Source organism: Carassius gibelio, chromosome A10 (genome assembly GCF_023724105.1).
Source record: "Carassius gibelio isolate Cgi1373 ecotype wild population from Czech Republic chromosome A10, carGib1.2-hapl.c, whole genome shotgun sequence".
Taxonomy (NCBI): Eukaryota; Metazoa; Chordata; class Actinopteri; order Cypriniformes; family Cyprinidae; genus Carassius; species Carassius gibelio.
In genome coordinates this window covers 11,637,342-11,661,352 of record NC_068380.1, presented here as the reverse complement: position 1 = coordinate 11,661,352, position 24,011 = coordinate 11,637,342, and the positions used below count along the sequence as shown (strand labels likewise).

Genomic DNA, 24,011 nt, shown 5'->3' with positions numbered 1-24,011 from the left:
AAAAAAATGGACATGGAAAATAAATCCATAGCGATTTCTTTAACTTTTGTCTGAGGAGGGAGTCACTGTCTACATTTTATTCAGCTGCATGACATTCATAAGGGTTCATACATTCATAAAATACAGTGCTAAATAGGCTACATATAAAATCAGAAATAGAGATGCCAAAAGGTTATATGAATCATTTACATTCAACAGCCCGCCGATAAAAATATCCATACATAAAATAAACATAATACAAAAGCAAGTCCCCATGCTTTCCATTCGTTATCTTGTTTTTTGTTACAAGAGGTGCATCGAATTAATATAACTCAATCTCTCTGAATTTAGAAAAAAAGCTTTTACATTTGAATACCTTACATTTACGGATAAACAACAAATTAAGCTGCGAAGAAATATAAATTTTCATCTTGCTTCTCGAAACTGACACATAACACATTTTTTATGAATACTTTTTTTTTTATAAAACTCAATATGAAATATACAATGACCTGACAAATGTCCCGAGACAGTTTTGTTCCGTCTTATTGTCGTATATAATTATCACAAACATTGTACTTGATAGAACACGTTGTCCGTCAGTACTTCTTGCATCACGTGAAAAAAAATCTAGCCAATCAGTGCACACCTCAGCGTTCCGGAAACGATCCGGGGATTAACAACAGTACTCGAGTTGTCCTTTCTAGTTCGGTTGTATTTCTGTGCTTGGACTACCTGCCCCGCTAATAATTTGTTTTCTAGACGATCTCCAACCGGGGGAAGACAGACACAACTCTGACAGGTACACAAGAGCGTTTCTTGACCATGCATCGTCATAAATGAATAACAATTCTGAGACATTACATTTGCTTCTTTATATAAACGCACATATTACGGCGCTGTTATCAGTTAAATAACTGTTTATATGGTTCAGGAAGGTGATGGAGAACTAGCCGGCTAACATTAGCCGTGGCCGTGATAAATGCCTAGCGCTGTCAGTGTCTTTAACTGTTGGTGTTGACAGATAAATGGCCGGCTGGGCCTGGTCTTCTTCAATTTAGTTATCATATTGACGATTACTAATCTCATGTGCACTAACCGTGCACTAACCTTCATCGACACGCTGAGACAGTGGCCCAAGGATAGACATTCTGTGTGTGCAGGAATTGTAAACATTGTCATATATTTGGGTTGCAGATCTGATTGTATGTGGTGTGGCATTGCGATGAGCACCTGTCATCTTCTGTTTCTGAACATTTTATTTCATTGGAGTCGGACATTTTAACTCGTTGCTTCGGCTTTTAGGGGATTGGGGTTCATTATTCATCCCTCACTCTCCTGTTGCTTAAATAAAGCATAACTAACATGTTTTTCGTCAGCACCGTAATGAGTGTTTTTTTAGATTTTTAAAACACGAATTGTGCATGTCTCTCAGACTTTTTAATTGCTCTTATGTCAATGGTTTATGACAGGATGCATTAATAAAACATTTTGAATTGTGTTTTTGTGACTACATGATGCACCATTTGATGCACCTGATTATTTGAACCTGCAGGCAGTTTAGAGTTTGAATATGGTTACCATAACCCCTGTGGCATTTCCTTCATATGTTTTCAAAGTAAACTGTGTTTTTGTCTTATTCAGGGCTGAAACAGGTTGTGTCGAGTCATGGCATTCAGTAAAGGTTATCGTATTTATCATAAACTGGATCCCCCTCCATACAGTGTGATTGTGGAGACCAGAAATCGAGAGGAATGCCTGATGTTCGAGACTGGAGCCGTTGCTGTACTGTGTAAGACTGTCCACACACCCTATATATTACTTATTTTTTATACATTTTAAATATGAAAAAAGTGTCAAACCAGTCATTTTATTGAAATATTATTGAATCAAAAAGTTTTCCCCCTATTGATTCCCATGATCTCCCAGATAAAAGAGAAACAAAATGGCTTAAATATTGTCTATTTGCATACAATACAGCTTTGGAGTCTATAAATATGGCAAGTGTTTTTTATTTATTTATTAAGTTAATGTTTTAATGTCATCCACAGCGGCTGCAGAGAAAGAGACCATCAAAACAGCGTACACTAAGATGCTGGATGCTTATGGGATCCTGGGAGTTCTTCGTCTTAACCTTGGTACAGTTTCTCAGCTTCTGTTTTATTTTATTTGACTTGCTGGTTGTGTTTGTCATCACAACAAATACAAATCAAGTCAAGTCAAGTCGTCACTTTTATTGCAAAAACAATTAACATATAACCAAACAGACTTCCAGCAGGTGAAAATGTGCAATATGCACATACATATAGTCAGTACACACAGTGTACTATTAGACTTACTTACAGTTAACACTACACATTATACACAATATGTACATGCATACAGTTAGCACTACACATTATGTAAACGTATATACACATAAAAATATGCTAAGGTCCAACAGAGTGTACGTGAACTGGATACAGAAATGTCATGGATGTGCATTGGATGATATCCAGTGGTAATGGGCAGATTATTGTATTAAATGCAGTGTGTATGTATAGTCCAGTGTTGAACTGTTAAAGTTAAAGTGCAGTGTGTGGCATATTATATTGTGGGTGTATGCTGTAGGGTGCTGTAGGGTGTAAATCCACCTTGTCGACAGATTTAAATTCTTTTTGAAGATAAGTGGAGCAGAAATAGTACCAAAACACTAAAATTCACAGCAAAACATAACATATTATCAAGCAGTTGTTATACAAATACAGTCAGTAATTACAGTGTAATTACAAGATCACCCATTATTTGAGTTTGTAAGTGTATTTAATATTTCACTGTCATATTTTAAGTTCTTAGAAAACAGCATAGACATAGAGACTTGTCCACCTCAATATTCAAGTAAGGTATCTATGCATATGTGTTTTTCAATGGCCAATTGTTAAAGATGTGGTTGCAAAACTTGCATAAGCTACAAACTCTGAATCCTCTTCTCTCTTCTTCTGTAGGGGAATCTATGCTGCACAGCCTGGTGGTCGTCACAGGCTGCAGTTCAGTGGGGAAAGTCCAGGATTCAGAAGTTTTTCGAGTAACGGGCACTGACTTCGTCTCTCTGAAAAACGACCCCTCGGATGAGGACCGCATCGCTGATGTCAGGAAAGTCTTAAACTCGGGGAACTTCTATTTCGCCTGGTCCTCCACCGGAGTGAGTCTGGACCTCAGCTTGAACGCGCACCGCAGAATCAGAGAAGACATATCTGACAATCGTTTTTTCTGGTAGGTGTTTTTCAAATTGTGACCCCGAAGGTCATTTTGTTTCAGTGTTGAAAGATTTTTTCATTTAATAGAAATACAGTTTTATTCAAAACATTTACTTATAGTGATCATACAGGATTTATTGCATATGTCCAAAATGTTTCCAACAAAATCTCACTTACTCAGACTGTTGAACTGTTGAAGTTGATGATAAATGGATGTAATGGTTATGTAATAATGTAATGGCTTCACAGGAATCAGTCCCTCCATCTCCATCTCAAGCATTATGGGGTGAACTGTGATGACTGGCTGCTGAGGTTGATGTGTGGCGGAGTGGAGATCCGCACTATCTACGCTGGCCACAAGCAGGCCAAAGCTTGCGTGATCTCTCGGCTCAGCTCAGAGAGAGCAGGCACACGTTTTAATGTCCGAGGCACAAATGACGATGGCCAGGTGGCCAACTTTGTGGAGACTGAGCAGGTACGCCAGCAATATGAGTCACCTGCCAAGTCACCTCTGAACTCACTTCCTTAACCCTTCGGTGGTCTTTAGTCATTTTAAACTTGTTTAGATTTTTTTTTTACTTAACTAGAATGGCTCAGACTCAGTGACTTTTACAACCACATGGCACCAATCTGCCTTTGCTCTGTTTTTAACCTAAACACTGTATTAACTGAAAATATGAGAAAATATTTTTTTTCTAATATTTGTATTATTTTATACAGAAATAAAAGGTGCTTAATTTACAGGTAAATACTGTCTGGAACCATGAAATCCCCACAAAATGCAACATATTAAAGAAAGAAAATTATTGAAACAAAACATAGTACCTCATTAAAAAAGTTACGCTTATTGTTTTCGCTCCACTGAAGATGACAAGTGTGACTTATACCAGAGATATACCAGAGGGTTAAATGTCATATATGGTATGCCAAGGCTAAGATTGAGTTTGTATTTATATTCCCTACAGGTTGTTTTCCTTGATGACAAAGTATCTTCCTTCATTCAGATACGAGGGTCAATACCCCTTTTCTGGGAGCAGCCGGGAATTCAGGTACAGTAAAGCCTTGTATCAATATGATGTATGCTTGTATTCAAATCACACTGAGGAAAAATATTTGCATTGCGCTCCACTGAATTGAGCTTCCTGGAGTTCCAAGCCCCTGCTGTCTCATCATAATGAATGTATTCTTTTGTGTTTCCACTTCATCACAAGTGGCCAGTGCTGACCCCCTTTATTCATATTATCAGAAACACTCTTTTAAGGGGATTATGTTGCAGCTGAATCAAAGTCGAGAGGCGAAAGGACAGCATGGAAACCAACAGCTGGTAGATCGAAGCTTTAGTTTTGTCTGGTGGATGATCTGTTCTTCACTGCAAAGAGTTTGTGCAATGTCAGCCGGTGAAAGCTGCATCTAAACCGACCGTGATTCATTTTGGAAAGGATCCAGATTCTGATAAATCTACTGGCGTCTTGTGAAATCGAGATAAGATGCCAGCAAGCAGGTCTGGAAATGCCTGTGTCTTTCCTCTGACATTGCATAGACATTATCATTGTTGCTTTTAGTGGGAAGCTGGTGAGGTGACCCTTCTTGAGCTGTTTTTCAAAGCTTTGCACAACACCTGAATGAAAGGTATTCTGTGTCACTTCAGGCCATAGTGGTATTGGTTAAGGGATTCCATTGTCTTCAGTGCAAAGCTAAATAAAGGAAGTAGAATCACCACAGGATATTTGATTTGCTCCCAGAAAGCTCAAGGTAATGTGAGCTGGTCTTGGCTGCCTTTCCGTATGTCTGAAATATTAATGGCACCTGCAGAGACTGAGGACTGAGTCTAAATAAAGCAGAAATGTCCAACAGCTCTAAACATGAGATCTTCATCCTTTTTGAATTCAAGTCCCCCTTGTTGCAAATAGAGGCAAAACAGGCACCATCTTTATACATACTGATAAAAAATAACAAGTTGACATATTTAAATGTATTGCAAATGTAAATACATTGCATTAAATAAGTAATAATGATTTTTTTTCATTCATTTTTGTATTAATTGGAAATAAAGTTGAAATAAAATTAAACTAAAATTGTATTTTAATTGTAATTTCAGAATTTATTTCAGAATACTGAAATAAAATAAGTTGAAGGTGAAGTCCTTAAAGAAAAGAAAGCTAAACTGAAAAATAAATTCAGTTCAGTTCAAAATGACTAAAATAAAAATATTTTTTTAATTGTGACTAATAATAAAAAAAAAATAATAATAATCAAATATTTAATTACTGGCTATTTATATTTTTGTATTAATAATAATACTAAAAAATAAATAGATTTTAAACATTGGCAGACCATCTACAGTGCCCCTTGTTGAAGACCCTTGATGTAAAATGTTGAATAAATTGGGTTCAAAGGCTTAACTATTTCAGTGACCGAGTTATATGAGACTGCAGGAAATGAGAAGCCAGTCATAGTCTAGAAATGTATAGCCCCTCTGTATAGATTACTATTGTGGTTGTAGGCGGGAACGTTATACATTATATTGAAGGATGTGAGCGTGGTCAAAAGTAACATCAATCGAAAACCATTATTATAAAGGAGCTTCCTGCAACTATTAAAAACTGCAGCTGAAATTCTATGAAGAGCACAAATCATGACTGTCCAGCCAGGATTCATGTGTTTCCTGGGATGAACGGTATCTCTGATAGATCTTCAGGCTTCAGTGAACTTGTGAAATCATTACAGATGGTTCCGCTATCTCATTCTGCGCAAATTTTTTTTGTTTCTCAAATGCAGCTCAACTCCGCAGGCAGGCAGGCCTGTGTGGTCTTTCTCTTGCTGTCTCTCTCATCTTCCTTTCCTTCTGCCACCTTAATTTCCTTTTGCACCAAATAGGAAACAACTCAACTCACAATTCTTCTTTTCTTTTTTTCTTTTTTTTCTCTTTCCACAAAGGTCGGATCTCATCGTGTTAAGCTGTCTCGTGGTTTTGAAGCAAACGCACCGGCTTTTGAGAGGTAATTAGGGTTCAGCTGGTCTTTGATGATGCTTGCTCTAGTATCCAGCTGTTCTGGCTCTGGCCCAAGTGTTAGTGCATGATGAAAGCAATCCAGCAGATATTTCCACTGTGTATGGGCCCTGCTTCAAACAGTCCTGTTATTTAACACGGTCTGGATGGGCAAACTCAGACATGTCTAAGGATGTATTTTCAGCTAGTCGCTGGGTAATTAAGGTCCACCAGAGCCCGATTTCATAGATGGCAATTACGCACAGAACAGCTGGATTAAATGCAACAGGGAGTCTGGAGGCATCATTTAAAAGCTAAACTTTTTTAACTTAGCTTATTGCGGTCTTATAAATGCAAACTGCTCGTGGTGTCTTAAAAAATCAGCACTGATGACGTGATATGTTGAAAATGCAGTGTAAGATGTCCAGCCCCATGTAAACGCAACTCTAAACCCATTATCTGTAAATAATCATTTGACCATAAAAAAAATCTTAAAATAATGGACCCAGTTTGTATTAAGTGTCTTTAACTAATATGTACTAATAATTGAATTAATCATGATCATTAATCATGCAATGCATGTTATTACCTTGTACTTATATAAAGAATTACTGGTTGTAATTACATCTGTAATTTTTGTAGTTATATTTCTAACTACAAACCCTTTCTCGCACCCCTAAACCTAACTATACCATTATTGTATCCCACCTTAATAACAGCAAAAGACATGAACACAACATTTTGATATAATAACATGGTAGTTAAAGGCACCTAAAATAAATTTACTAAAGTACTAAAATTACTAAAACTATTAAAAAAAAAAGGAAGTTCAAAAAAGCTACAAATATATATATATTTTTTAAATTTAGAAATTGGTTGCTGGATGTTTGCAAATGTGTGTTTTACAAATAATTTTGTTGAATTGACACTAAAATATTATCATTTAAAAAAATTTTTTACATTTATTTACCCAATATTAAAATACTTTCAAAAAAAACCAGACACATTTTTTTTATATTATTTTTAAGTTATTTATATTATTTAAAATTCTACAAGAAAACTCACAGATTTAAGTGAGTTAATAACCCCATGATCTTGTCAGTGTCACTAAAGACATACTCTTTCAGGGAACTTCATCAATAATAAATCTTTGTATGATTTTTTTTTTTTTTTTTTTTAGGGAAAGATTATGTTTATTAAAATGCTAAAATCTGCTTTAAGGATCCTGAAAATGTGGGAGGGTTTATTCTTATCCAGCCTTGGCTTCTCACACTGAGCATGATGGACATTCTTTATTCATCATGAGTCACTGCTCTGTTCCCTGGAGTGCTGAGTCAGGTCGTGATGAGGGGAAGTAGATGCAGACAACACAATCGTGAGGCTTTCATTGCTCCCACTCCATCCTTAATGATCTATTGATCACTTATTTTCCTTGGCTTCCTTTGTTTTAAATTACCTTTGATTTTTCTTGAAGCGTTGGATCACAGGATTGGATAAACATGTTTTATTTATTCTTTTTCGATTAGATTAATGTATTTAAATGTGCATGAACCCCTGTGTGATGTTTCCTGTCCAGACACGTTAGTGCTCTGAGGAAGCTGTATGGCAGACAGGTGATCATCAACCTGCTGGGTATGAAGGAGGGGGAAAACATGCTCAGCAAAGCATTCCAGGTGATTGTTGTTAAGCAAATATTCGGGTTGGTCAGGCTGCAATGCATAATTTGAGATGTCTTTCAATACTCAAGTATGACAGAACCATAGAGCAGTTGTTTCGCTTTCTTTACTGTATAAAGACTATCTTTGTCTTCGCCCACAGAGTCACCTGAAAGCCTCAGAGCATGCGAATGCTGTGAGAATGTTGAACTTTGACTATCATCAGATGGTTAAAGGCGGGAAGACTGACAAGCTCAACACTGTCCTGAAACCTCAGATCAGCAAGTTTCTGGAGGAATGTGGTTTCTTCTACTACTCGGAGGAGGCCGGCATTCAGAGGTGAGTAGTGTTGGGCGATATGGACATTTTTTCATATTATCCTGCATGCATGGGTGAGGGCAAGAGAGAGGCTCTCTGTACTTATAGTGGTGTTTTAAACCACGTGGCTATTAAATACAACAAACACATTAAATATAAAAGTATTTAAAACAGGTAAGTTCATATATTTGCAGTAAAGTTCAGTTGGATGGATACATCAGTCTTACAGCGCTCCGGACCGCGCACAGCCACAGAGACAAGAATGAGAGAATGAATGACTGTAAATAAACAAATAATGTGTCTTCACTAATAATACAAGTGCTCTCTACCACTCCAAAACCCTGTATGCCACAAACACCATCAATCCAGCTCATTGTTCTAATGACATGTTTTTATACAGCCCACATAGCTCGACAGCAGTTACAGCAGCAGTAATCCACCTGTCACTCAAATGGCCACGCCCTTAATTATGCAGAACTTTAAGGTTTGAGGTAATTTCAACGGATGGGGGGGGCAAAAATAGCTATATAGGCCAAAATCATTTTTGAACCAGGCTGTAAACTTTTTTTTTTTTTTTTTTTTCTTTGCTGTAAATTGGGCATTTTAACATGGGGGGTCTATGGGATTAATTCCCTTTTGCAGCCAGCCTTTAGCGGCCAGTTGACGAATTACAGTTTAAGTCACTTCCGTATGGGCTTCACCAGACAGAGCGGGAGGTTGCCCCTTGGTATATATTGGTATACTGGGGAAGTCGTGGGCCTAATGGTTAGAGCGTTGGACTCCCAATCGAAGGGTTGTGAGTTCGAGTCTCGGGCCGGACGGAATTGTGGGTGGGGGGAGTGCATGAACAGCTCTCTTTCCACCTTCAATACCACGACTTAGGTGCCCTTGAGCAAGGCATCGAACCCCCAACTGCTCCCCGGGCGCCGCAGCATAAATGGCTGCCCACTGCTCCGGGTGTGTGCTCACAGTGTGTGTGTATGTGTTCACTGCTCTGTGTGTGTGCATTTCGGATGGGTTAAATGCAGAGCACAAATTCTGAGTATGGATCACCATACTTGGCTGAATGTCACTTTCACTTTCACTTTTTACTGTACATTGAGAAATAATCACATTTTGTTGCTTTGTAGTCTGAAATGAAGATAGACAAAGTTTTGAATGTAGTACAATTTACTGAACCTATTTATGAATCAGTTTATTTAATAAAAAATACATTGTAAAAATGTTTTAATTCCTTACATTTAATAAGTAATTGGCTTATGCTGATGATAATAATCACAAAGTGACCAAAACTAGTTCATGAAATTGTCTCCCACAATTTTGTTCACTGCAGATGTCAAACTGGGACTATTCGTTCCAATTGTTTAGACTGCTTGGACCGAACAAACAGCGTCCAGGCCTTCATTGCACTTGAGGTGTGTTTGTAACACAGTTGTTTTCCAACTACAGTAAAAAAAAATTCTAATACCTCTTACGTAATATGTCTCTGTTGCTCAGATGCTTCCAAAACAGTTGAAAGACATGGGTCTGACTGAGAAGCCTCAGCTGGTGGCACGCTTTCAGGAGGTTTTCCGCTCCATGTGGTCCATCAATGGAGACTCGGTCAGCAAGATCTACGCAGGCACTGGTGCCCTGGATGGCAAGGCTAAGGTACGTGTCAGCTTGTAAAACACATACAAACAATAAAGCACAAAAAGGCAGTAGAGAGCTGAAAATGAGAGGTTCTGACCATCTTTACCCAGTAAGTTAACGATTGTCTTAACTCTTATATCTGCTGTTTTTCTTGCTTTCCTATGGCTGTTCCTCTGCCTTTGTGGTAAGTTGACACTAGCTAGTTGTATCAATTCAAGTTTTGATGCTCTATTTATCTTAGTCTGCTGTTTTGTGTTGGTTCATGTTAGTAGAGAAAGATTACTGTAGGGCTGTGCTCTCAACTTTAATTCGGTTTCTTTACAGACTGTTATAAAGGCCTGTAAACTCTCTCTCAGCTAGGCCTCAAACACCAAGCCTCATTTAGCTGGCTGCAAAGAAATATTATTAGTATTGCTGTCATGTCCCTTTGAATACATGAATGTTTCCTTTGTTTTGTTTTTTATTTTTGATAGTTTTGTTGTTCCCAACTGTAACTATTTTAGATGAACAGTTTGGTTTTGTTTTTTCTTTCTGTAGGGTGGAAAGCTAAAAGACGGCGCTCGCTCAGTCACCAGAACCATTCAGAACAACTTCTTTGACAGCTCTAAACAGGAAGCCATTGACATCCTGAGACTGGGCAGCACACTGAACAGTGACCTGGCAGATAAGGCACGAGCCCTCCTCACAACCGGCAGCCTGTACGGTATGATTTACACCACCACAATCCAGAGTCAGAAATCAACCAGGGCAATGATAATATTAGTCAAATCAAATATAAATATAGTATTAGTGTGATTTTCTTAATATAAATATATTGTAAATACATTGCCCATGAAGGAATACATATAAAATACCTAGCAAATGCATATTAAACTATACCGATTTTACTGACTTCAGGACTTCAGGTATTGATGATTTCAAACAAGATTTCCACCTTTGGTATCTTGTTTTTGTGGTTACGGTTTTAATGTGATCAGTCTGCTGTAGTGGACTGATTTCATCCTGTGGATCTGAATGCATTTCATTATGCTAGCGTGCTAATCTATGGCTCCCGGCTGCTTTGGGTGTGAGATTAGTGTTGAACAAGAGGACTAATGCTGTTATCTGTCTTAACGGCTAACTTGAACCACTCTCTCTCTTTTTCTTTCTTTTTCTCCTTAATGCTTACAATGTTAGTCACTGAGCCTATTTTACAGTCAGGTACAGTATACATATACCAGCAATAAATCTATAAATGTTTATGGTTCCCTGTATCATAAACTCACTGTTTATTTTGGCGCCTCTGACATTGTACAGTGTGTTTTTTTTTGTTTTTTTGCTGTGTAGTCGTTTTAAATGTGTCCTATCTTATTGTCCAACTTTCAAGGACAGAATTTCATCTTTTTGGTGTGTTTGGGCGATGTCATATGCTCTGCATTTTCTTTTTGTGAACTCTGGCCAAAATATGATATTATTATCATTGATCATCTGGATGTAGGTTTTTGATAAATGTCTCACGCTTTCTGATTTTAGCCTCTCCCAGAGTGCTTCTGGGCATGTGTCAGAACCACTTCAAGTACACACGTCCCAAGAAGATCAGAGTGTGTGTGGGTACATGGAACGTGAACGGGGGCAAGCAGTTCCGCAGTATTGCGTTTCGTAACCACACGCTCAATGACTGGCTTCTGGATGCCCCTAAGAAGGCCGGCCACCCAGAATTCCAGGGTATGTGTTGATGCAAAGACAATGCAAATGATACTTTGAAAGGAAATGAGGTTGCTTTGTTTTATTATCAGTCAGTGACTAATAAAACTAGTGCAAATACTTAAGTGGCTTAAATGTATCAGAGTCCAAGATCACCGTTTTGTCATGCAGATGGAAAATCTAACCCAGTGGACATCTTTGCTATTGGCTTTGAGGAAATGGTAGAGCTGAATGCTGGAAATATCGTCAGCGCAAGGTAAGAAGTAACTTGACGTTAGAGATTTTGAAGTTCACTGGACTGTAGTTAAATAGTAAGCAGAAGCAAAACTTCCTTTGGTTAGTGCCAGTAGTTGTGATGTGCTACCCAGTTCACTTTTCTTTCAATCAGTATTTGAGTCTGAATTTGTGAGAACTATTTAACTTCTCTTTCCTCCCTATTAGCACTACTAATCAGAAGCTGTGGGCTGCAGAACTGCAGAAGAACATCTCACGAGAGCACAAATACGTGCTGCTGGCCTCAGAGCAGCTGGTGGGTGTGTGTCTGTTCGTCTTCATACGTCCTCAGCATGCACCATTCATCAGGTATTCTCACACACACTTGCCTTCATTTTGTGCTTGTCAAATCAATCTAGTTTCAGATGTTTAAAAGGATTAGAAATTATTCTCATATTGTGAGTTTTCCTCACATAGGGACGTTGCTGTGGACACAGTGAAGACTGGGATGGGTGGAGCCACTGGTAATAAAGGGGGTGTGGCTATTCGCATGCTCTTTCACACCACCAGCATCTGTTTTGTGTGCTCTCACTTTGCTGCTGGCCAGTCACAGGTCAAAGAGAGGAACGACGACTACAATGAAATTGCACGCAAACTGTCCTTCCCCATGGTAATTCATTTGTGATTCAAAAAATATCTGTTACTTCTGTTCCACTTATGAACACCTTCTTCTTTTAATTGTTATGTATTACTGATTGTAATGTATTAATGTTATTTAAATACATTATAATAAATGTTAGATGTAATATATGTGTGTGTGTGTGTGTGTGTGTGTGTGTATATATATATATATATATATATATATATATATATAATTTTTTTTTTATATGCAAATAATAGAAAACATATTAAAAATACTATTCTTAAATAAGATTTTTTTTATTTATTAGGGCCGTCTCCTGTACTCCCATGATTATGTATTCTGGTGTGGAGACTTCAATTACCGAATAAATATTCCCAATGAAGAGACAAAGGAACTGATCAGACAGGAGAAGTGGGATGCACTGATTGCTGGAGATCAGTTGCTGGAGCAGAAGAATGCTGGACAGGTACATTAGGGAAAAATCTGTGGAATTTTGTTTTGTTTTTTTGTCACTCTATTAAACGATTTCTCCATTTTATTCACATTTCAGATTTTTAGGGGCTTTATTGAAGGGAAGCTGGATTTTGCGCCCACTTATAAATATGACCTGTTTTCGGAGGACTACGACACCAGTGAGAAGTGCCGCACACCAGCCTGGACTGACCGTGTGTTGTGGAAGAGAAGGAAGTGGAACTTTGATAAAACTGGTGAGAATTATATTAATAAAATATCCTCACCTACCAACCAAACTTCAAATGCAGTATACAACAGAATAAGCTAATCTTAAAGTTACATTTTTGACTAGATCTGCCTGTGTGTGTGTGTGTGTGTGTGTGTGTGTGTGTGTGTGTGTGTGTGTGTGTGTGTGTGTGTGTGTGTGTGTGTGTGTGTGTGTGCGTGTGTGTGTGTGTGCGTGTGTGTGTGTGTGTGTGTTTCAGCGGAAGAGTTGGAGTTGAATGTAGTAGGAGCCTCAGTGAATGAGGAGGATCAGTACCCATGGAGCCCTGGAGAGCTCAAGTATTATGGTAGAGCAGAGCTCAAAACCTCTGATCACAGGTGAGAGAGAATAAGGCCAGCACAACGCCTTTTGAATTTTCCATCTGCAATGTTTTATTTGCCCTCCACTGGGCCTCAGAGGTACTGCAGGAGGCTGTCAAGGGATGTTGGATTTCCGATCAGCAAGAATGGATAAAGAAAGATACTTCCATTTTTCCTAAAAGTCAGTGCAGAGAGCTGGAAAAAAACTGAATCATACCTTCTATATATGTTTACAGGATTTATAATATCACTTAAATGCAACTAAGATCTACATTGCTATCATTACTATATTATATATGTTATTTGAGCCAGTGGTATTTGAAGCTTACGTATGTTGTGGGTCAGGTGAATGAAGGAATGAGTTTCGTATGAGTTTCCCCTTACAGTAAATGCAAACGTCACAGAAACCGGAATTAAGAATACCCACTCTCGCATCACCAAAACTAAATGACGCTAGTCTATTAAAATATCAAGTGATTTTTAAAATGTTTCGTTTGTTTGTGTGGGCCACAGGTGCTTTTAAGTTTAGGAATCTGTGTTCTTGTACTCTTAACATTTCTTTCTTGCAGGCCTGTGGTGGCTATCATGGATGTGGACATACTTGAGGTGGATCCAGAGGCCAGACATCAGGTGTATAAGGAAGTGATCGCCCTGCAGGGTCCACCAGATGGCACCATCCTTGTCTCTCTCTGCACGTCTGGGCCCGATGACTACTTTGATGATGCACTGATTGACGACCTGTTGGACAAGTTTGCAAATTTTGGCGAGGTTATTCTTATCAGGTACTGGTTATTTTTTATATATATAATTTAATTCCAATTATATTTAATTAAAATGTCATTCAAAAATTACAATGGAGACATTTATCATTTTACAAAATATAAGTCCTGTTCTTTTAAAATGTTCATTTGTCAATGAAAATTCAGCTTTGACATCACAGGAATGAATTACATTTTAAAATATATTAAAATAGCAAATAGTCATTTAAAATTTTAAAAATGTTTCACAATATTACTGTTTGTACTGTATTTTTGATTAAATGACCACAACCTTGGTGACCGTAATAACATATACATAGAAAAATTGTTTTTTGTTTTTTTTTCTACTGAACAGGTTTGTTGAAGAGAAAATGTGGGTGACATTTTTGGAGGGATACTCTGCTCTGGCAGCTCTATCTTTGAGTGGCTCTACTGTAAGAGACTATAGTTCAGATTCAGCTTTAAATATTGAAAATATGAAAATTCACATGCATGTATTTATTGCATGGCACCCTAAAATTTCTTCTTTTTTTTTACCATCCCTCTATGTGTTTGCATGCAGGTGGATGGTAAGACCATAGACATTCGTCTGAGGAGTCCAGGTTGGATAAAGAGTCTAGAGGAGGAAATGAGTGTGGAGAGAATCTGTGGAAGCATCCCAACATCCACCAGCTCTACCCTGCTGGCAGAAAACTCTGACATAGGAGAAGAGTATGACATGGAAGGTGTGGCACCTGTTTGGGTGACATGTTACCAAAATTCAACTGGAATGTGTGGAAGTTTGGTGCAGTATGGAGTTGCATTGTTATTGCTTTGTTGACAGGTGACGTGGATGAGGAGGTTGAGGATATTTTACCCCAGCACCTGCAACCTGGAGCAGGCATGGATCTGGGCGCATCCCCTGCCACATCACCACACACCAGTCCCTGCCCCTCTCCTACCCACGGAGAACCTGTGGCCCCCATCCGGCCCAGCAGAGCGCCTCCACGCACAGCTGGACCACCACTGGGTAGTGCTAGTATTTGATTCTACTCAACATGGACAAACTCTTAGGGGTTTATCAATTTTTAGCTTTGTCTTTTGCTATATATATATATATATATATATATATATACATATATATATATATATATATATATATACAAATGTTCAAAAGTTTGGGGTCAGTGAGACTGAAATATTTTGACAGAAATTTATAATGACATTTATAATGTTATAAAAATTTGTACTTCAATTAAATTAAATATAGGATCATATCACACGAAGACTGGAGTAATGGCAACTGAAAATTCAGTTTTGTCATTACAGGAATAAATTACAATTTATAATATATTAACACAAAAATAAATTATTTTGGGTTGTATAAATATTTCATAATATTATTATATGTACAAAATATTCTTGATCATAAGAGTCTACTCACTGTCAAGAACATCTTACAGACCCTTATCAGGGAAGTGGAAGAGGGAAAAAACTTGCATAACTCCGTAGTAATTTTAAATTTATAGAGTTGTGCCAAAATGTTTATTTGTCATTCAACTCTTAAACATACAAAATTCCAGTCCATTAATTTTCCTTTATTTTTACACTGCAAAAAGAAGGATTAAGCCCAGCATCCATAAGAATGGAACTGGCAGGTAATGAGTGGCGTGTGCAGAGGTGCTGCCAATGTGCTTCAGCGGTTTTTAGTGTGTGTGTGTGTGTGTGTGTGTGTGTCAAGGCTTCAGTGTAGTTTAAAGTGCTGTGAGCTGAGCTAAATCACTAAGGCTGTTGATTTGACAGTGGTTGTTGTGATAGAATGATTTTTTTTTCCTCTCTTTTCTCAGGTTCTCCTGTTGATGGTCAGCCAGCTGGAGCTCCCTCTTCACAGATACTAGATCCAAAACGCCCCCCTCCTCCACGCCCCAATGCCCCACCACCCCGACCTGCACCTCCACAGCGCCCACCACCACCCTCAGGTACAGCTGTGAATCTTTACACAGGAATGATGAACATAATGAACATAAAAGAACTGTTCATACAAGAAGTCAAAACCCTAAAAGTCATGAGTTTTATCTGAGATTGAAACACCCAATACATTACATGCTATGTTTTCCATTATATATATATATATATATATATATATATATATATATTTATTTTTTTTTTTTAATACATGTTTCATTTATTTCACAATGTCCTGTGGTTTCTGAAGGAGGGCAAAGTCCCACACCTGTTAGGAAAGATTCAGCAGGTAACGCTGTACATGAACCAGCTCTGTGAATCTGTGTATTAGCAGTTGATTACATTCTTAATGCTGTTTAGTGTTTATTGACTTGGTTAGCTGCACCTGATATTAGGTTGGCAGAGTGAAATATGTCTGGCTGACAGATGTAATGCAACAATGATGTAGTTCTGGGCTCTGTTTGGTTGCGTTTCTTCATGCTTTTCCTGAGCCCCATTGTAAATTTGCCCTTTTGTGTCATAAAATATTAAGTAACTATTTTGCCATGTGGATTTAGCTTATAATTACCGATTTTTGTTTATAATGTTATTTTTTGGAAACATTTTGAATTTTCTTTCAAAGGCTTTGCTGAGCCTCTCAGTCTAGAGTTTGATCTGATCGGTTATGAAGGTAATTTCTGAAAAGATTTCGTTTTTAGATGGTTCTTGCAGTGTTTGTTATTGTGTATGATGATCACCTGATCACTTGAGACCTCCTGCAATTGCTAACAGAAATAGACTTATTTAGATGGGCCAGGGGTGTTCAGGTCAACCATCTTGCCGTGACACAGTGCATGAAGTCTCAGGTATTCCAGTGATTTTGGCTTACTGTCTCATTGTGAAGTGATGGGTTGAATTAGGCAAAGTAGCTTTTGTAATTGAATAGATAATTATAGAAATTATCTCTATATCAGGTAAGGAGTCTGTTGGGACAGATATATTTTCTCCCTAGCTAAAGGCTGTAACGTGCTACAAAACATTTTTTTTTAATACTTTTTCCCTCATGCTGACAAAAGGACAAAAAAGCCCAGCATTAGCACGTGCAGATGCAGCTGGTGAGTTCTTACACACTGCCTTCGCTCATCAGTCCTCCGAAATAACATCAACCATCTGTAACTGAGAAAAGATTTCATTGACGGACATATCTGGGCCTTCCTCATGCCAGAATATTGTAACCTCAAGCTAGTTTCAACACAAAATAGAGCTACATTCTCGACAGGAGCTCTGATCTGATATTTTCCAGGCTTACTTTTAAAGCATCCGATTAAACTTATTATGTAAAGTATTGTTCTGTTATCACATTTGTAGTTATGTGATATGTGTTATGTGAATTTAATAAAATAGGTTTTCTGATATTTTTACAAACTTATTTCTTAAATATTACTGAATGTTTGATTATTGCATCGGCTGTTTTTCAGGTCGAGGTCAAGCCACCGGTTCAGCCCCTGGAGGCGCCTCGCGGCCAGTGGGTAGACTTAATAATTGTAAAAAGAAGAAGAAGAAGAATCTAAATACTGTGTTAATATTATGGTTCTGTTTTAGATCCCACCTCGAGCAGGAGTCATCAGCGTCCCTCCTCAGGCTAGACCTCCTCCTGCTCATCCTGGGGCCCCCAGACCCATAGCAGAGGGGCATCCTGGGGCACCACGACCCTCACCTGATAATCATCCCGGAGCACCAAGACACATTCCTGAACCCCAAAGAAAACCATCTGAACTGCCTCTGGGTTTGTTAAACACTTCTAATGATTTATTCGTTTTTCTTCGATAATTTTTTATAACATTTTAGAATTCAAGTTTCTATATTTTTATATTTTCTGTTTAAAGTTTTAGTCATTTTGTTTTGTGTTTGTCATTTTAGTAGTTTCTGTTTTAAATGCCTATATAGTTTTTATTCAGTTTTAATTATTTTAGTACATCAATCTAAAATAAATTAAAAATAGAAATTATGCCTTGGCAACTTGCTGAAATAAAGGTGTTTTTTTTGTTGTTGTTTTTTTACCACAAGTAATGAAAATTATTTTTTTAATGGTTTTGAATTTAGTTTTAGTTTTAAGTAACTGTAATAACCCCGGTCTGTCTATAGACATTGTGAATTTTATCAAAACTTGTTACAAACACATTGTTTAAAATAGTTTTTTAACCCTTTTTTTCTGTAATACATATTTCTGACTGAAACAAGATATTTAAAAGTACATTCAGTAGTTACTGAATTACCTAAATAATTTAAAATTTTTAAAATGATAGTGATAATAATAGTAATTCAATTACTTAATATTGATAATGTATTATTTTAGAATTATTTTTAATATGTGCATTATTATTAAATTAAATTATTATAAACTTTATATATATATATATATATATATATATAATTTTTTTTTTTTTTTTTTTTTTTTTTATACCAGATTTATACATATATTTTATGATTTTAACAACTTTTTTGCCATGTAATAATGCTGTGTCTGTCTGTCAGGTCCAACCCCGACACTGCCAAGTCCCATGAGGCCTCAGATGATATCACCCATGCAGCCTCAGTGTGTGTCACCAATGCAGCCTCCAGTCCAAGTCCAACTGCCCCCACCCATACAATCCCAGCTCCCTCCACCAATGCAGCCCACCTTCCCTGTCTCGCTGGTGCCTCAGCCTGCTCCTCAAGAGTCTACTGGAGCCGCTGCTGCCCCTCAGCCTGGACTGGCATCTCCTAAACCTCCACCCCGGAGCCGGTCCTCTCATGCACTGCCACCTGAGTCTGCTCCTGCTCCTACGTCTCAGGTTAGTCCCCTTACCCTGCCCACATCTGCATGGAGGTCAAGATCCCAAGCACAACCTCTAATTTTGATAAAGAGAGACAGGTTCCCACAAGAACCCATCCTGGGGTTAAAACCCAGCTTTAAGGGCCTCTTCCTTTTATTTTCTCCTTGTCCACCAAATATCGATTTTATCCAGGTGATACTTACAGTCATTTTTCGCTCTTCTTGATGCATGTGTCTCTCTCTTTTACTAGCAGGAGCAATCCTCAGGTTGACAGGTACTGGATTAAGTCATTTCTAGCCTTCACGTTGTCTTCATGGCACCATAGCCTGTAGTCACAATGTGTGGGGTGCTCATTAATTTAGGATCCTCCATGTTATAGTTGTTTTTCCCCTTTCCATCTTTAATTTGACCTTTTTTTTTTTATTTGAATATAAGAAAAGTGTCAAACTTAACTTGAACCCCTTGAAATTATTGTATATTGCGATTTCAAATGTAAAAAAAAAATTACCAGGTTATGAGTTTAATTTAGTTCCAACAGGGGGTTCAAGGAAAGCGTCATCCAGTATTTATTGTGGGTATTGTATGTTTTTGTTTTTAATCTGCGGTTTATTTGTTTTCAGTGTTTCTTGGATAAGAGAAAGTCATTTTATGAGTAATTAGCTTTACTTTCCCTCTAGTAGACTTTTACGCTAATTATATTTGTGCGTTTGGTTTTATACAATGCTGTTTTCATTGTTTCATTAGACAGTTTAATAAATAAGATTCAGATCTTTCTGCTTTTGATTTATTTTAAGGTCTCACATTGCACCATTTATGTTTTAACCAATAAGTCATCGTGATTTTTATCAAAACTTGTAATAAACATATTGCTTTATAATTTAAAGTCAACATGAAATGAAGTTTTTGACCGAAAGAGGATATTTAAAGGTGCGTTCAGTAGTTTGGTAAATTGCTTAATCTAAAAAAAATCTAAATATTTTATTTTTATTATTGTTTCTGCTTAAGGAAATTAATGTTATATAATTTATTTAAAATAGAGGTTCAACTCAACAACCAAAGGGGGCAGTTATTTTTCAGCTTGTGAACCTAAAATCCCCCCAAACTAGATGTTACTACTTCAAAAGAAAGTTAGTTCAGTAGAATTTCATTTTTTTTAAAAAAGAAGAAAATAAATAATAGGGAAAAAAGAAACTCTTATTATTCCAAGCAGCCAAGGTGTGACCTTTTTTTTTTTTTTAAAGCATCGGAGCGTTAAGGAAGGTTACGAAGACAGTGTTTCTCCAATATTTGTATAAAATCTAATTTCAAAATTTGATTTCATGTTGACTCAGCAACTGCATTGTGTTGTATCTTCTCCTTAAGCTGTAAGTTTGATTTAATAATGTTGTCTATGTATGTTTTCTTTCCCCAGGCCAAGGAGATGAATGGAGTCAAAAGAGAAGCACAATGGAAACAAGACCCCTTCCACACGCTTAACACCCAGTCCCTCTTCCAAAACACCTTGTTTTCCGCTTCCCTCCCTCGCTCTTCTTCCTCATGCACCCTCTCCCCTTCTTCTTCCTCCACATTTCCCAGCTCCCTCTCCCTTTTCTCAGCATCGGACACTAGCAGCACTCCATGTCTTCTGCTTCCACCCGTACCCTCGCGCAGCAAATCCCAGGAGACCCTCTGTTCATCCCCCAGTCCGTTCCTCGCTGAAGCCCAACCCAGACCCAGCAGCACCAACTTTTTCACCGGCAACCTATTGTCCTCCCCACGCCGAGCGCTCACGCCCGATTTCTACACCCAGCAGCAGTCCCAGGAGGCCAGCCCGGGCCTCAGCAGGGCCATGTCTGCTGTGGTTCACAGTTCAACTCTTCCACCATCATTCTCCAGACAGCAATCCTTAGTTCCTGCTCCAACAGTGGCCCCAGCCAAACAGATCCAAGAATGGGTCACATTCGATGATGATTCAGACTTTTCTAGAAAGGCAGGTGGGTCCGGCCCGCCGCTTATACCCTCATCCCTTCCGTTCCCACAACCTCAGAGCAGCATCCCCAGCTCAGGCTTTGGCATAAACGGCAACTGGACGTCACTTCCCACTTCTGCGTTTCCCATGATCCCCCCTCCGATCCCAACCAGGACTAATACCAGCATCAAAAATGCCCATATCCCCTCCAGAAATGAATTTACAGAGAGATGATGTATGAGAAAGTGTATGTAAAATACAAAGAAAATATTATTGTGTATCTATACAATTATGTATGGTTTGTTTCAAAGTGTGGTGTTGGAAGTGTTTGTCCAAAATCAGATCTGGCCGTTACTTTTAGCCCAATGTAGATGGGAAATCAAGAGGAAATCAACACAGTATGTTGGTATATTTTTGGTATCATTTGCGTATTAACCTGCATATACACCTGTGTGAAACATTTTACACTTCAGTGGCCAAATTTAGTATATTACACATTAGAGCGCAAATCTTTCAGCTTTTAAAAATTTTACAAATGTCAAACTATATATCTCATTGAGACTTCAGTTTCATTTTCAACTTACCCTCATGCCCGTACACAAAAGAAGATATTTATGGAGAAAAAAAAATTCTCCGTACAGTGGAACTCGATGGGGTCTAAATAGGTTGTTTTGGACCCCATTGACTTCCATTATATGGACAAAACCAGTTGAAACATTCTTCAAAATATGTTCTTGTTTGTTCCACAGAAGAAGGAACATCATATTTGGAATGACATGAGAGTGAGTAAATAATTTTTTTGATCATTTTTTGGTGAACTATCTCTTTATTCTGTAACTCAGTGCAAATAAGAAAACATATCTGTAAAACGAGCTTGACCAGAGATATCTTTTTTTTGTTGTTAAACTCATTATGAATGTATCTTTTACCTGTTTCTATTGCCTATGTTTAGTTTCAGAGTGTCACATGCAGCAGTAATGGTCGCTGTGCTTAACTGCATTTTAAAATCGTAGGTCTTATTTTTCTGAGTGTTCATGCAAATGACCCCCCGCGCTTCCTGTAGCACGACCGATGTGCTTAGCTTGTTGAAATATATCTTCTATACATATTCATAGTGATTATATGTCTTCCTAGTGGGGAAAAATGTAAAGTAGTTCTGAATTGTGATTATATTTACAGCAAATTCATGCCATATTTAAAGTGCACTGAAGAGCTCTGTCCTCTACGCTTTCAAACGCACATTTCGAGTCAAGAGGGTGTATTTGTTCACATGAGGGTCACAGTGGCACCTCTCATTCATCGACAGTGTATAAACATGTGCTTTCAGTTCATCTGACCCAAAGCTCTCAACAGAAATGCTGTATTTAACAAATGTGTGTATGTGTGTTTTTTGTTTGTTTGTTTTTTTTGGTGGATCCCTCCTTCAAGATGCTTTCTTTTGTGCAATGTGTACTTATTCGCTCAATGGAATTGTATTTTTTTATTTCGATGAACAGGTTGTGGATAAATCTATTTATTATGTGGAGGAATACTGTGCTGTATTTTGTTGTGCGCCATCTGTTTCTGTGTATTTTAGCCGTTTGTGCGAGTGCGGGACGGATTCAGATATTTATGTAACAAGTCAGCTGACTTCAGAGTCATTATAGCATTATCATGTCTTCAGTCTGTTTTAGAGAAATATATTTGTCATGATATAAAATATGGTATAATCTTAAAAAGAAAGCAGTCTGAACACAAAAAGATGGATTATGGATGGTGTAACATTTAAAGCTGCCATCGTATATTCTTTAACAATGCCTTGTTGATTAAAGTCTGGAGTTCCAAGGCCCCAAAGGTGTTTATTTGATTCTGGAGAAGCATATCATGGGTCAGCCTCAATTGTTTTTGTCAATTGTATAGCATTTCAGACTGTATTATTGGTGAATGATCAGCCTTCAGGAACTGATTTTTTGTGTGCAGTTGTTTTACTCATGTTAAGCAGGTTTTTTTTTTTAAATGTCCCTCAGGGGCGTAATGCAAATATTAATTCTTGGTTAAAGTGTACGCATTTCAGGAAAGCAGTATTCTACTTGTGCTTTTGTTCCCTGTTTACATTTTGGTACAAATTTAACATCTTCATGGCTGTTCCAATGTTCGCCTGGGATGTGCTGAGCAACATATGTTGGCTTTGAGCATTGCAAATTTATTTTTAAAGCTTAAAAGCAATGGAAAGTTTGTCTCTGTTTGGAGTTTGGTTGAGGAAGGGGTTAGAAGAAGCCAGCAAGATTGTGTGAATTAATGCATGAGAAAACCATTCCAAAATGCATTCCAAAGCACTTACTGTGAACACCTCCAGAATACAGAAAAGTATCAGGTTGTGGATTATATATATATATTTTTTTTTTTTTTTTTTCGTTTGTTTTTTGATGACTGATAAACACAATGTAACCACTTAACATTCAAAGGCATTAGCATTGAGCCTGATATTGCTAGAGCCAGTTATTAATGAGAAGCAAGGATTTATAGGAATTAACTCATGTTATGAAGGCAACGTTCCTTTGTAGCTTTTAGCCCAGTAGTAAACTGAAGTCTGTGGCATTAACCTTATATGTATGTATACACAAACAAACCACAAAACTGCAATTCAGTAACGAGTATTCGGTCTGTAATTTAAGTGCATATCAAAAGTACACATTAATGTATGGAGCAATTGATGTTGTATGTACGCAATAATAAATGTTATTCAACATGAGGCATACTGTAATTAATTATTGTCTGCATCAGATAATACATATGTTAAAATATGTACAGAGAAAGCATCTCATTATAGCTTTACTTTTAATTTCATAAACAATATTTAATTTGAATGTTTATTAAATGTAAAATTTAATAAAATCATCAAAATCACTTAAATCAAGTGTTTAATCTGTACATAATGGTTACATACATATTTTTTATAAATTTTACTAATAAGGTTGCAATAATTAGAAAATCGAGTTATTGAAAAATAAGCTCCTACTATATTTGATTTTCTGAGGGTTAAAACACCTTTACTGTGCATTTGTTCAAATACTTTTTATTATTATTTTAGTATTATTTATGTAGTATTTATTAAAGTGTTAATTAACTTTATTTTATATTTTATTATTTTCTTTATTAGTGTTTGTTTTTTAATATTGATCATTTTTGACTAATACATTT

General features: G+C 37.3%; 1 protein-coding gene across 6 annotated transcripts; it reads left to right on the top strand.

The window, feature by feature from the left end:
- The first annotated feature begins 639 nt into the window (after nt 1-639).
- On the top strand, nt 640-23,562 carry LOC128021173 (synaptojanin-1). 6 transcript variants are annotated; one of them, XM_052608173.1, is made up of 31 exons: nt 640-781; nt 1,624-1,771; nt 2,031-2,117; nt 2,964-3,231; nt 3,465-3,690; nt 4,181-4,264; nt 4,462-4,539; nt 6,153-6,214; nt 7,781-7,877; nt 8,023-8,198; nt 9,511-9,592; nt 9,675-9,827; nt 10,347-10,512; nt 10,986-11,009; nt 11,322-11,513; nt 11,664-11,748; nt 11,934-12,074; nt 12,183-12,375; nt 12,656-12,814; nt 12,899-13,055; nt 13,287-13,404; nt 13,956-14,168; nt 14,500-14,578; nt 14,707-14,869; nt 14,968-15,153; nt 15,971-16,102; nt 17,144-17,182; nt 17,546-17,592; nt 17,670-17,853; nt 18,603-18,901; nt 20,295-23,562. In XM_052608173.1, exons 2-31 carry the CDS (start codon nt 1,648-1,650, stop codon nt 21,063-21,065), a joined length of 4,785 nt encoding a protein of 1,594 aa, XP_052464133.1. In that variant the 5' UTR covers nt 640-781; nt 1,624-1,647; the 3' UTR covers nt 21,066-23,562. The 6 variants fall into 6 exon arrangements, with proteins under 6 accessions (XP_052464133.1, XP_052464137.1, XP_052464136.1 ...); XM_052608177.1 differs by lacking the exon at nt 4,462-4,539 and having other exon boundaries at nt 10,356-10,512; XM_052608176.1 differs by lacking the exon at nt 4,462-4,539.
- Nucleotides 23,563-24,011: the final 449 nt, after the last annotated feature.

What these genes read in the sequence shown, in the direction of transcription:
- LOC128021173 (XM_052608173.1), top strand. Translation starts at nt 1,648, where the DNA reads ATGGCATTCAGTAAAGGTTATCGTATTTATCATAAACTGGATCCCCCT. An exon ending in GGGAGCAGCCGGGAATTCAG is followed by an intron (nt 4,265 to 4,461) that starts GTACAGTAAAGC and finishes TCATATTATCAG; the next exon opens with AAACACTCTTTTAAGGGGAT. An exon ending in GCGCCCACCACCACCCTCAG is followed by an intron (nt 16,103 to 17,143) that starts GTACAGCTGTGA and finishes TGCTGACAAAAG; the next exon opens with GACAAAAAAGCCCAGCATTA.